At 39.5% G+C, this 13,137-nt stretch overlaps 1 protein-coding gene across 1 annotated transcript in view; it reads right to left on the bottom strand.

Moving 5' to 3' along the window:
• Positions 1–11,774, bottom strand: part of dipk1ab (divergent protein kinase domain 1Ab) — a 16,254-nt gene extending 4,480 nt beyond the window's left edge. Inside the window, exon 1 of the mRNA XM_008407772.2 lies at positions 8,594–11,774. Coding sequence (XP_008405994.1) covers positions 8,594–8,647 — 54 coding nt within the window. The 5' untranslated portion in view covers positions 8,648–11,774. The remainder of the gene's footprint in view (positions 1–8,593) is intronic.
• Positions 11,775–13,137: the final 1,363 nt, after the last annotated feature.

Genomic DNA, 13,137 nt, shown 5'->3' with positions numbered 1-13,137 from the left:
TATATATATATACTGTATAACTGATATAACACATATTTTTGTTCATATGAAGTTTTTGTTACCCAATGTGGAAACTGGGAAATACCTTAAATATGTATCGTCTGCTGATGCAAAAGACGATCATGGAGATGTTAATCTTTCTGACCGATTAAAGCAAAGAAAAAAGTAGCAGCTGAACAGAAAGTTTAGAGGATCAATCAGAAAAAACAGAAAAATATCTGCGGAGACTAATGTTCAAAGCAAAATATCTCACATTTCCATTTCTTGTTTCATTGTTAGTTTAAATAGTGCATTTTGATCAATTCTAAATATAATTGGCTTGCTTAACTGATTTTCCTAAGTCAGTGTTGTAATCTGAGCTACTTATTCGTGTTTCCTATTAATCCTGTTACTGGTTTTAGATCTAAACATTTTACAATAGGGTCAGTGGGATTCATGCTATTGGCCAAAGAAGCAGTGACCTTCGACATTAGCTTGAAGATTATAATAGATAGAGCAAAGTCTGCAGATATGCACAACTCATGACCAGGACATAGAGTTCTGTATCTGCAGCAGTTTTTAAATAAGCAGCACAATCTCAATGTTAACGTAATGATTTCAGTTTCTTTTGGCTCGGAGTTTATTGTCACTTTACCTAACAAACAGGAGCACACAGTTCAGAATTTTTTTATTGAAGTGCTAAAATATTCTTTGCTTCTCCATCATAGTGTTGACTTCTAAGAACCTCTAAGTAAAATGGCAGCAACATGTAGTCAATCATTTTTTTTCTCAGCCACTTGATGGCAGTAGAAATTTTCTGAACCAACATCTCCTTACTTTGTTTGCCAAATTTGTGCACAAAACAAGAAATTTGACTTCGGTTCCACTTTATTTAATTATGTGATGTTTTTTTATTCCTTTGGAACATGTCTGAGTATTTCGAGTTGCTGCTTCCTTTCAGATTCCTGTCAATGTTGTTAGTTCTTCTGTAAATAGAGCAGAGTCAGAAAGTGAATCAGAAGAAATGTGTGAGTAAATCAGAACCGTGGTTGTAAGGCATGTTATGGTTCTCCAATGGAAGTGGTTCATTTTACAATACAGAAACCATCAAATAGTGGATGAAAACTATCTGCAGAGTTTTGTCTCCTAACAGCTGAATATTAATAGAAACACCCACCGAGCTGCACTGAGACACACTTCATTAACGTTTATGCCAAAGTCGATAACAGGTGACAAAACATGGACGAGTTCAGGGAATATGAATGTTTTTTCAAGGGACTGCATGAATAAAAGGTACAAATTGATAAAAGTGTGTGAGGACATGATTGGGTGAAGGCTGGAAGAGCTGAATCAGAGTGTATTCATTCCAGTGGATGTTTAATAATTCACTGTAAGTTGTGTTTACATGTGGGACACTCCAGAGTCATTATCTTGTCTTTTGGTTCTCTTTCTGACTCCGGTCTGGCCGGATCCACAGCGGCTTTCCTCCAAATGGAGAACATTAGAGGAAATCAACGCTGCCTCTCCATCTGTTGACAAGTCCTGCAGTCAGTGCATGACAGTGATGGATCTCCCCCCCCGTCTACACTCACTCTGCAGATTTCACTTCCACTTCATATCTGACACGTCGTCCGTCTCTTCATTCTGCTCTCCTTTCTCTAATATGCAGTTTTCAAGTTCCATTTTCCTATTTGTCCTTTCAAAGACTTTAGACAGTTTAGTAGAAGAAAAAGCACAAAAAAAATCCAAATTGATCATTTTCAACACTAAGACAACAGATTAAATTATATTGTTATATGAGTCTCTTTCCAAATGGAACCTGCATCCATTTTCTGCTGTTAACACTACAGATAATGAAGAAATCTGCTTTCAAGCAGTCTCTGTAAGTCACTCACTAATCCAATTTCTCTCTGTGAAGTGGCCTCTAATCACTTATTCTCTTCTGTGATCATCCAGTTTTAAGGAAAAGGTTTGGTATGGTCATGGCACTGAAACCCATAGCAGCATATTCAGCTGGATTTACTGTACGTCTGGACCTTGACAGGGCCATTCTTTCATAAATTACTTTGATCTAAACCATTTTCTTGCGACTTTGGCTATTGGGTCATTATCCGGCTAAAAGCAGAACCTCCTCCAGAAACTCAAGTCTTTTGTACCTTGAACCAGAACATTTCCACTCAGGTCTTCTGGTTCTGGGGATGCAGAGCAGAACCAGAACCAAACACGGAGAAGCAGCATTCAGTTTTTATGCTCCATTAATCTGGAACAAACTTCCAGAAAACTGCAAAACTGCCAAAACACTGAGTTCCTTTAAATCACGGCTAGAAACCAACCTGTTTAGAGTTGATTTTCATTAGTAGTAAGTGGGATATCAATGAACATATTTGATGAATATTTGCTTGTTAATTCTGATGATGGCATTTGATAAAGTCTAATATTTATTGTTTGTTTCATAATAGGTGATTTGATTAATTTTTCATGACGTTACAAGGCTTTCTACAGAAATCTGTGTTTACATATTAGTTAAAAGTGCTACCGTGTCGTGATGGTAACGTACGAGACAGATAATCTGTGAGAAAAGATTGGCGTCTGAAGAAATGCACCACTCCCCATCAAAAACAACCAATCAAAGCCAGGAGGAGGAGGGTCTTAGTGCTGTCAGTCATGCTTGTATAGGTGCTGCTAAAAATGCGTATAGTGGAGAAACAATGTAATGTACCAGGAAAACCGTTTATCTGCTGCCATCAGTGGCTATGCTAACTAGCATGAGCATTCATGACAGGCTCTGTTGTGGTGTAGTGGGTCTCAACTCTGATTGGTTGTTTCCGACCAACCAACTCTTCTTCAGATGGAAGAGCTTGACTTTTTTTCACTGATTATTTGTCTCATAACATACCTTCACCACATAGTGACAGTTTTCACAAATATGTATAAAAAAAAACTCAACAAATAATCAGTTGAATAAAAACTTTATTCATTATTCTCCATTTCCATTTGGTTATCAGAAGTAATTTTCTTTGTATTCATCATCAGTGACTCCTAGTGATTTTCTCATAATGTCTGATGATAAACTAAATCCTAAATTAAATCATTAAAAAAATATATATTGTTTAAACGGTTCCTGGGATTGCAACAACATTCATGTCATATTGATACACATTCATTTTCCACATGTTCAAATAAACAGCAAACTCCTTTATTTATTGCAGCTGATGTAAAAACAAGCATCTTTTAGCTTATAATGTGATCTAGATGAAGGTAAAAATCTGGTGTTATCTCTCTGTTTTTGAAGCTTCCCCATCAGATTCCCCCTGCTATTTTATTTATTTATTTTTGTATTGATTGGCTTACTTACTAATCTGACCGTGACCGCCCGATAGATATTTAACTGCCCTGGCCACATGAGTGGGCGCTGCCCGAACCTCGCGTCAGTTTTTCCGTAGGTGGGAGACCATCAGCAGCAAAAAGCCTGACGGAAATATCCCTGAGTGGGGAAAACAAACACACAGCTCGGCTTCTTCTAATTGATACTTTGTGGCTTTCATTTCAGCTCTCTCTGATGCATTTCCATCTGTGGGATTCTGTATTGACCCTTTGCGAGAGAAGAGACTTACACAAACATGGCTAATGAGGTAATATTGATTGTGGCCTCTGTGACAGCTATTAATTAGCGACTGACTGTGACCATATGCTGAGATGGGCGAAGGGAAAGAAAGAGAGAGAAAAAAAGCTGCCTGTCTTTATCTGGATGATCTCCCTCCTCCACACCAACGCACAGCACCCTGTCAGAGAGCTTTTTTCTTTTGACTAGCCCTGAAGCTTCAGATAAACTACATGCAAAGAATGGAGGACATGCTGTACCTGATGCTGAACTACGGAGGCAGAGAGGAGATTAAAGCTGATCACGAGCCACATATTACAGTCCTAACGCTTGTTTTTTTTTTTTTTTTTGCAGCTTGCCCACCATTCATCCATTATGTATGATGATAAAGCTTTCCCTCAGAGGTTGCTGTTTAATGGGCAGCTGTGCAGATGAGAGGAGGCTTGGAAACAAAAGACGGAGAGGCCTGGAGGAGACATTTTGTCAAATATTACCGACAGATTAGACAGCCGTTGTAAATTATGCAACAAGAAGTGCGAGCCAGGTGAAACGTCTGGGAAGGACCGCCTTTCTCTGCTCCTCCCCTCACACTGTGATGGGGAAACTGCTCTTCGTAACACAAACACTGCTGACAGGACACTTCCTCAGCTCTGACCACAAAGATACAGGCTTGATAGGTGACATTAAGTTAATATATTTTCAGTTATGTGTGGGCTCAAAGCTCACAGGAGATTCACTGCAAAGAATTTTTGTTTAGTTTCTAGTACAAACATCTTACCACACTTGAAATCAGACAGAACTAATGTATAAGTAACTTTTCAATAAGATGTAGGAGCTTCTTTAAGTCAGTGATTTCTTAATATAGATATTTTTAAAGCACTAGTTCCACATGCATACTTTATTCACTTATAACAAGACGCTTTTTCCATAAGTGAAAAATCAGCCAGTGGAACTGGTCATTTTTTCAACAATCCTAAAACACTATTGGCTTAAAACAAACTCCTATATCTTGCTGAAAAGTTACTTGTCAGTTAGTTTTGTTTTATTCTCAGTGTACTAAAGTATTTGCACTAGAGTAAATCCCTGGTAACATTTTGTGTTTTTGCATTTTTGCTGGAACTGATGGAAAAACTTAGGATTTTTGGATGCAATATGTTGGAAAATATCTGTTTATGGAGCTTATTTTGCAGATCTTTAGTGAACTGCTGTCATCATCTTGGGATTCAGATAAATAATCAATATGATGAAGGAATTTGAGTAAATCAGATAGAAACTCCTCACTTTTAAAGAAAAAAAGGATCACAAAGCTCATCACAACATCACCACACTGAATATTAACTAAGATTGAAATAGTCAATCAAAAATAATTATGATGAACCAGTTATTGAAATAATTCTCAACTATTTTAGTAATAGCATCACTTGTTTCAAAATCTATTAAGCAACTTTTGCTTTCCAATTATTAATCAATTAATCCAAAATGAATCAACAGATTAGATCTACAATCTGCTGATGTTCAGTCAAGCAGAAATCTTTTCACATGTTGATGGTAGAAATACTTTTTTGGCTGCAGATGAATCCTTCGCTACAAATGATCAAGTGATCACTAATGAAGTGCTGCTACTGCATTTTCAGCAATAAAAGGTTTATTTTCTTATTTAAGAAGGAAATTGAATTATATGTTTATTTGCATTAGTCGTATTTCTAATATTGTATGAAATAAGCTTAAGTGGTTCTGTGAAAAGTCTGCAAAATATACCAAATCAAATATCAATTTAATCGATTAATTGTCAGAATAATTGATTGATTACTAGAACAATCATGTTATCAACAGACTGAAACAGTCAGATTGGATGGAAAATCACTATGAACATCAACTCTTTAGCATTGCCTCAGATTCTCCCTTGGATTTAGGCCTAGACTTTGACTAGGCCATTCTAATACTTATATATGCTCAACAAGTTTTTCACATGGAGTTCCATTCATCTTTTCATCTACCATGATCAACTTTACCTTCCCATTCCCAGTTGGAAAAAAAAAACCCATTCCCACAGCATGATGCTGCCACCACCTTGTTTCACCATGGCTGTGGTGTGTTCAGGGTGATATGCAGAGTTAGTTTTTCTCCTTTCTTATAGTTTCCCTGTCCTCATACGGTTTCCATGTTCTAGTGTTGGATTGAGCAGAGCTCTCTGGGATGTCCAAAGTTTCGGCTATCGTTTCAGGATCTCACCCTGAAACGACATGGCAGGCGGTAACCTGCCTGCCATGTCGGCCGAGCTCCATGATGATGTTTGTTCACTAATGGTCTGATGCTAAAACGAACCAGAATTATTTTTCGGTTTTTATTTTTGACTCCGCAACTTTCCCAGAAGCTACGTTGGAAGCATCTCTTTACTGCGAGGAAAAGGTTAAATTACTTGATCTAAATCACAGTATGATATGAATCAGAGTGTTTAATCTAAAGATGGAACAGGAGTAACGTTGCAGTCAGTTTTTGTATTTTTAGTGGAAATCGTTTCCCTTCAAAGGGTCCCTGAACGACACCTCCTGAGCTGTCACCGGAAGGCTGCTGTGGCCTAGAAAACGGAGCGGCGCTCGGAGCGGTCCCTGGAGAGCGCCTCTCTTCCTTCTTTTAACTGCTTCTGACAGTTTTTTGTCTCTAACAGTTTTTGTGTGAGTGTGTGTGTTGCTTGTGTGCGTGTGTGTGTGCAGACAAGAGGTGAGATGAATCTGCCTAAATTGGGGAAAACACAAGTGGCTTCAGCTGAACGTATTTAACCAGGAAAAAAAAAAGGAAAGAAGCAAACCAGTTACAGTAGGCTGAATCTGAATATTGGTATCGTCCTCTGAGCTTTTACTTTGGATTTAAATGCTGCATGTGAGTGGCTAACACCTCTGAATGTCCTCAAGATGCTTTCCAAGCAGTTTGACACTCATGGTGGACGCCTCTGTTGGACCTGTTCTGATTCTACATGCTTTGGGTGGATCTGAATGAAAACGTTCAGCATGGTTTCAGCTAACAGATTACTGAAATCCCACGAAAATATGTCTGAAATCAATAAAACATATGTGCCTTTCACCAATGTAGCATAATCGCAAGCTAAAGAATAATAAAAAAATAATACATTTTTAGCTGAGTTCATCTATTCAGTTTTGAAAAAAGCCACGTTAAAGCTGCAATCTGTATTTTTTTTTTATTATGTTTTATACATATTTGTTAAAACTGTCACATCATGATAGTTTAATATGAGACAGACAGTCTGTGAAAAGATCAATTTCCTCCACCTTCTCTTTGAGCTACTATTGCTGTCTGAAGAAATGCCACGCCCCATCAAACTGTCTCATGCCAAACTGTCACAACATAGTGACAGTTTAAACAAATAAGTAAAAAAATTATCTTTATAAAAGTTACACTGTGCAGCTTTATCAGGTAATATTTTTAAACAAAATCACTGATGGACCAGTTTTTAGTTCTCCAAAATAAATTCTAACAAATTAAAAATTTTAAAATGCCTTTCTTATGCCAGAGGGAATTTAAATATTGCCGTAACTTGTATCATCCAAGCACCGACAAAGAGTCATCATTGATGGCAATGCTGTGAGCAGAAAGTATCTCCAGCAGTTAGTCTACTAACCTAACCTTTTACCCCAGACATGTCGGGAGCAACAAAGGCATCCTTCAAGCACGTGCTTTATGACTACATTGCTTTTGTTGTATTTTAGAGACTAGGCTACTTCAGCACATGGTTCTTACAGTATTTTGGGTCCATGTTTTTTGTATGGATGAGGATGTTCCTAAATGTGAAGTGGTGACCTTTCAACTCTTTTGAATGGACAAAGTCAGAGATTTAAAAAGAAAAATAATATCGACAAAGCTTAAAAACCTGCAACTCTATCTACCTAACTTCCCTAAAAAAAAAAGAACAATGAAAAGAACCCACTTCTAGAAAAACTGTGGAACAGACAGCAGAGAAAAGAACATAAGAGAACCCCCCTCCAAAATTATACTCAAGTAATAGAATGAAATCTGGTTAAAAGATACTGAGAAACTGATCAGAACATCTGATTTAATGTTTAAAAATAACAAAACTGCAAGCGTATGTCCTAATTCCGATATTTTAAAATGCAAATAAACAACATGAATACAAAATAAAATCTTCCAAATCATAAAAAGGTTTGTTTTTCTGATAGAGACAAAAACTTACTTCGACTGAAACTGTACCTGTGTTTGTATCTCGTACATCTTTTATGTTTTCTTCATTCAATGAAGTTACTCACAGTGGGTAGAATATTGAGAATTTTCCCTCCATTAAGAGCAGCGATATGCTATAAAAATATTACTCAAGTAGAAGTAAAAAATACTGTGTAGTAAATCAACTCTTAAAAGTATTTTTTCCCAGTGTTACTACCCAGCTCTGCTGGAGATAACGTCACCCAGTTAATGAAACTACTCAAATTAAAGGTTTGAGTTTTATTCTTTTTAAAAATGAAAAAAAAATGAAAAGAAAAAGTGAGATTATGCTGCCGCCATAAATCATGTAATTTTTTGGACGATTCTGTACTCATCTCTCTACCAGGTTTGGCAACAGATGCGTGTAAAGAGCCTGACCTGCATTGTGATTTTAAAACTTTTGCTGCTTTCAGAGCAGCCCGGTTTGAACGTGTGATGTACCAGCTGCACCATGGAAGTGGTTGCCACGGCAACCGCGGGCTCAGGAGGACGGCTGATCCCTGCCGAGCATCAAGTGACTTTATGAGTCATTCGGAGAAACCTTCAGATGATTCTGCAGAATCGCAGCCATTCAGAATCAAAATGTGACGGGAAAACACGCCACGCGTTTACCCGCGATCAGCTGCATCGTCTCGTTTCTTTTCTCTCCATGCAACAACCCGGGTGAGCGCACACACTGCTGCTCATGCAGCGAGCCGAATCAGAGCAGAGAGAGAGGTGTGTGTGTGTGTGTGTGTGTGTGTGTGGCGGGGGCTGAGGGGGGTTCCCCCAAGAGCTTACCTGGACGTACAGAGGCTTTCTTAAGACCCCCCATGGAAACGGACCTTTGGCCATGGCGAAGGCAAGGGCATCTCACATCTGCTGCGGTCTGAATCAGTTTGCCACACACTCATGCATCCGCATCAGGCGGCATCGTGCGGGCCAGCCGTGGAAAACATCCCGAGATACAACATGATCGATCCTGGCGGCAGCGCCGGGGATGAGAACCGGGACGCGGCGAGGAGGAGGCAGACTGAGCCGCGCCGCCGACTGCAGCCCAGGCTCCCTCATGTGGGGCCATGATCTCTGCTGGGGGGCGGGGGGGAGAGATGTAGGGGGGCGTTTTAGACCAATTACAGAGCGAGGACAGTTACCTGTTATAAAGCTGGTGGTTTTTATGGGGCAATTGCTGCTGTTTGGCTTTTATCTATCTGTCAGATTTATGTGATTGTTTTTAAGACACTCAGATGAAATGAAGAAGTATAATTTTTAGTGAGACCCTTTCTGGTCTGATTATTAGTGTTTGGCAGTGGCGGTCCTTGCATGAATGGTGTCCAGGGCGAGTCTCTTTTTCGGCCACCATCTAAACACAAGGCCACACCGTCGAAAAAAATCAGCTATGTGAGGACTCCACAGTTACATTCATACAGCAGACAAATGCAACCCACATCCAACTTTTTGATTGAAACCTAAGTGGTCAAATTCAGATCTTTTTAAACTCTTTCCATCCCTGAAAAGATTGATTTGTGTCACTTCCACATATGATGCTAAATCTACGTTTCCTGTTGTTTTCAAGTTTTCAAAGTGTCTGTGGTCACAACGGACATGTCGCACTTTATCTGACTTTTATGTCATTGAGGTGAGACATTTGTTATAATTCTGCACCAGAAGAAGCCCGACACAGTAAATCCAGACATAAACTTTGAATGTAGCATCAGGACCTATTGTGTGGAGAGTTTTCACTAGAGATGCTCTAACGGACATAAGATTCTTTAAAAAATGAACTACCTCCTTAATTTTGTGCTGAATCATTAACTGTAGGTGACCTACATGCCAACATCCACCTGTGCTATGAATGTTTTCCTGCACTGCCTATGATGCTATGATGTGACACAGTGGGACACACACCACATGAATGGACATACAAACAAAACAAGGCAAGAAACGGTTCTCCTGGTGTCCTCCAGACCAGCTCCCCTGGTCACTAACCCTTACTCATACACATGACAACAGCAGAGACATCTATGTATCTTCCACAGGTGGTAGGACTAGGACTTGTTCTGGACGTTCAAAGTGTACAGAGTGAAAAAAAACGGTGAGAGAACGGTTGGCTGTGGTTCTCCTGGTTCTAGTTAGACAGAACCTTATGATCTCACAAACTGTGGTCTGTTTGTCAGATGATACTTAATCCAGGCGATTGTTGAGGCCTCCAGCTGAGACTTTTTGGAGTTTCTGACAAAGCAAATCAGGCTGAATGGTGCTAAATGTTCTGGAGAAATCAAAGAACACGATCCTCACTGTGCTGCCTGCTTTGTATGATGAGGTCTTCAGCTGTAGCTCCATGAAATAGCCAATCTGCAGTAGGTGCAGTAGGCCTCCTGGTCAGGTGGGCCAGGAGGCCGATAGTTTTCAGTCAGGCTGAGGCAGAAGCGGTGCTTCAGAACCCCACATAGTGGGTCTGTAACAGTTCTGCAGGACCCTGAAACTGACACCATCTGGACCTGCAGCCTGGTTCTGGTTCAGTCTCACCAGCTGCCTCTTCATCTGACTGCAGAGGTAGAGAATGAGCGAGGCAGAGGGCTAAAAATATCAGCTGATCAATCGAAGATAGAAGAAAATCTGCAGCAACAACTTTTTAGTTTAACGGAGCTTTTATTATTTTTTTGAATGAAATAGTATGAAACTGACCCATTTCCCCATTTTGTCAAGATACAATCACAAATTTAAATGTATTTTATTGCAATTTATTTTTCTGATGGACTGACACAAAGTGGTCCATATGTGTAAAGAAACCAACACACCATATTAAAAACATCTTTTATTTTGACATTTTTTCCATAAAAATCAGTAGTTGAATGGAATCATTTATCTGGTATCTAATAAATCAACATTTATATGCACAGTAAGACTCCATCTGAAGCCACTGGACCAATGAAATGTGCTATACAGTCCTTTATCTGATCGGCACTGTTCCTATCATTGATCACAACAGAGCAATTTGTTTTTGCTGATTGGAGAAGGAAGTTAATTGCACAAAGAAAAAGGATTTATACAGAATAACAGAGCTGGAGGATGGCCGCCTGGCTTCATTCCTTATAGTGACAGCAGAAAAAAGGATTGAAACAAACCTGGTGTCATTGTCAAGAAAAACGGATTTAATAAGAGAGCAAATTAGAGTCTGGAGAGCATTTAAAGGATGCTGTAACGCTGAGTACCCTGAAGCTTTGAGTGGGTAGATGAAAAATGTTTCATAAGAGAACTAGCAAACAGCAGCAGTGCAGAGGAAACACTGAGAATGACAGACTGTATTGTTTGATTTGATGTCAGCTGTGATTAAATCATTTAATCAAATCTAATACGATATAAAAAAGATTTCTAACGCTTGCGGTACAATTCTCTGTCTAGAAAACATCAACAGCGTCGTTTCCTAAATTTGATTCATTAGGTAAAAGGATTTCTGTTTCACAGCATCAATATCTGTAATAAAACACATATTTTGACATAGAGTTTGAGCAGTAAAAGCACTCACATTGTTATTTTTATTATTACTGAAATATTTCACATAACTGAAATATATGTATTTTCCAGGCACGTAGTCTCATTTCACAACAGTAACTATGTAACCTTCAGTTGCTATAAAAATGCCGTATAAATCAATTATGATGTAAAAGAAATTTGACTTCCTCTTTAAAAACTTCTGCTCGCTCTGAAACTCCACTTTCAGGAAGTCGGACATTAACCTCCTCTACAAACCTTTTAGCTCCTCTCATGAGCTCAGCAGACACACAGCTCCACTAGGTGTTTGCTAATTGCTGCTGGCTGGTCTGGGCTGCTCTGTGAGGTGGAAGCTCAGAGGAGCTGCGTTTCAAAGGCGGAGCTAGGCCCATCAAGACGTTTTGCACAGCAGAATGGTTGCCATGGGAGATTAAAGTACTTCTCAAACATGCATGAAAGAATCAAGGCAACATTCCAGGTTTGTTTCTGATGAGGGAATAACATTATAACATGATTTACAGCTCAAAAAAGTCAGTTTTACACAGTACTGCCCCTTTAATTGAGTCAGCAGCACAAGTTTGAATTTATTGTGGAATATCAGTGATCCACACGGGATTAAAATGGCTCCATCTTTGCTGCAGAGAACGGTGAATTTAAATTGCTGTGTACCTCAGCCACCACAAGGTGGCGGACTGTAGCCTCAGCAGGAGCCTGTTCGTGCCTGAACGGCCTGAGATGAATTAGCTCATTATTGAAACATGTTGATCTAATCTATTTGAGTGATTTCTATAGAGAAGTACCATACACACCAGTACAGTCTGGTAGTACTGGTTTACTCGTGTCATTTCTTCCAGATGGAGAATCCCCTGATGTGTCTCCCTCAGAGAAACTCTCACATCTCGCACAGTGAAGCACTTTTACTCTGCAGCGTCTCTGAAAATATGCAGCCCAGGCTTAAAACTGCATCCCAGATGGCGCGATAGCATGACTTTGAGCGTACTTTATGTAAATGCGATGACTAATGTTTTCTCTGTCAGCCTGCAGAGTTAAATATTATCAAGGACGACCCACTCATATTTCTGCTCTCCTACTGCGGAGTGTTTTGCAAATGAAGACCTGTAATACACAGAAGGACTTAGAGCACAAACACGGCAGCAGAAGCAAAACTCTTTTCATCAGCAGCGCCAAGTTTCTGGCTGAAATGAATAAACTTGTTTGGTGGTGAGCGTGTGAATATAGTGCAGCTCGTGCACTCTGTGGGATGAATGGCGTCAGCTATCCGGTTAGCTCCGGAGAAAAAAAACTATCTGAACCAGATGCTGGATCGTTCTACAAAACACTGTTCTTCTTTCATTCAGTTTCAGCTATTCTCTTACACAATACTGCATGATATCAAATCTGTTCTGAAAACAAACTCCTCTCTTTCCCCTGCTTTAAAATCACCTCCATTTTGTCTGCTTTCAAAACTATCTGATTTTTGTTTTGGTCTTTTTTTTTGTCATTATTCTTTACATGTGATCAGCCTGCGGGACGAAGGTGGATGTAGAGAAAGAACGAGTCACACAGCAGAAGAAAGAAGCCACAAATAGCCTGGGAGGCAGCAGGGATGTGTGGCGAAGCAATAATAATAATAGCACAGGCCGATTAAACCTGCGATCAAATCGGGTTCTGATCAACTGGAATCAAAGGAGCAGTCTGTGTCCCAGCAGAGAAGCTCATTCTATGCTGTGCTGATTATTTGGTGACATGACAGCTTTGGGGTGTAAAATGGAGCATCTGCAGAGCATTTAGTCCTGCAAGGCAAACATGGCTTGAGTCTTTCCATTTATTTATTAATTTAGTCAAAATCT

This window comes from Poecilia reticulata, linkage group LG4 (genome assembly GCF_000633615.1).
Source record: "Poecilia reticulata strain Guanapo linkage group LG4, Guppy_female_1.0+MT, whole genome shotgun sequence".
NCBI classification, from domain to species: Eukaryota; Metazoa; Chordata; class Actinopteri; order Cyprinodontiformes; family Poeciliidae; genus Poecilia; species Poecilia reticulata.
This window is presented reverse-complemented; position numbering and strand designations above follow the sequence as displayed.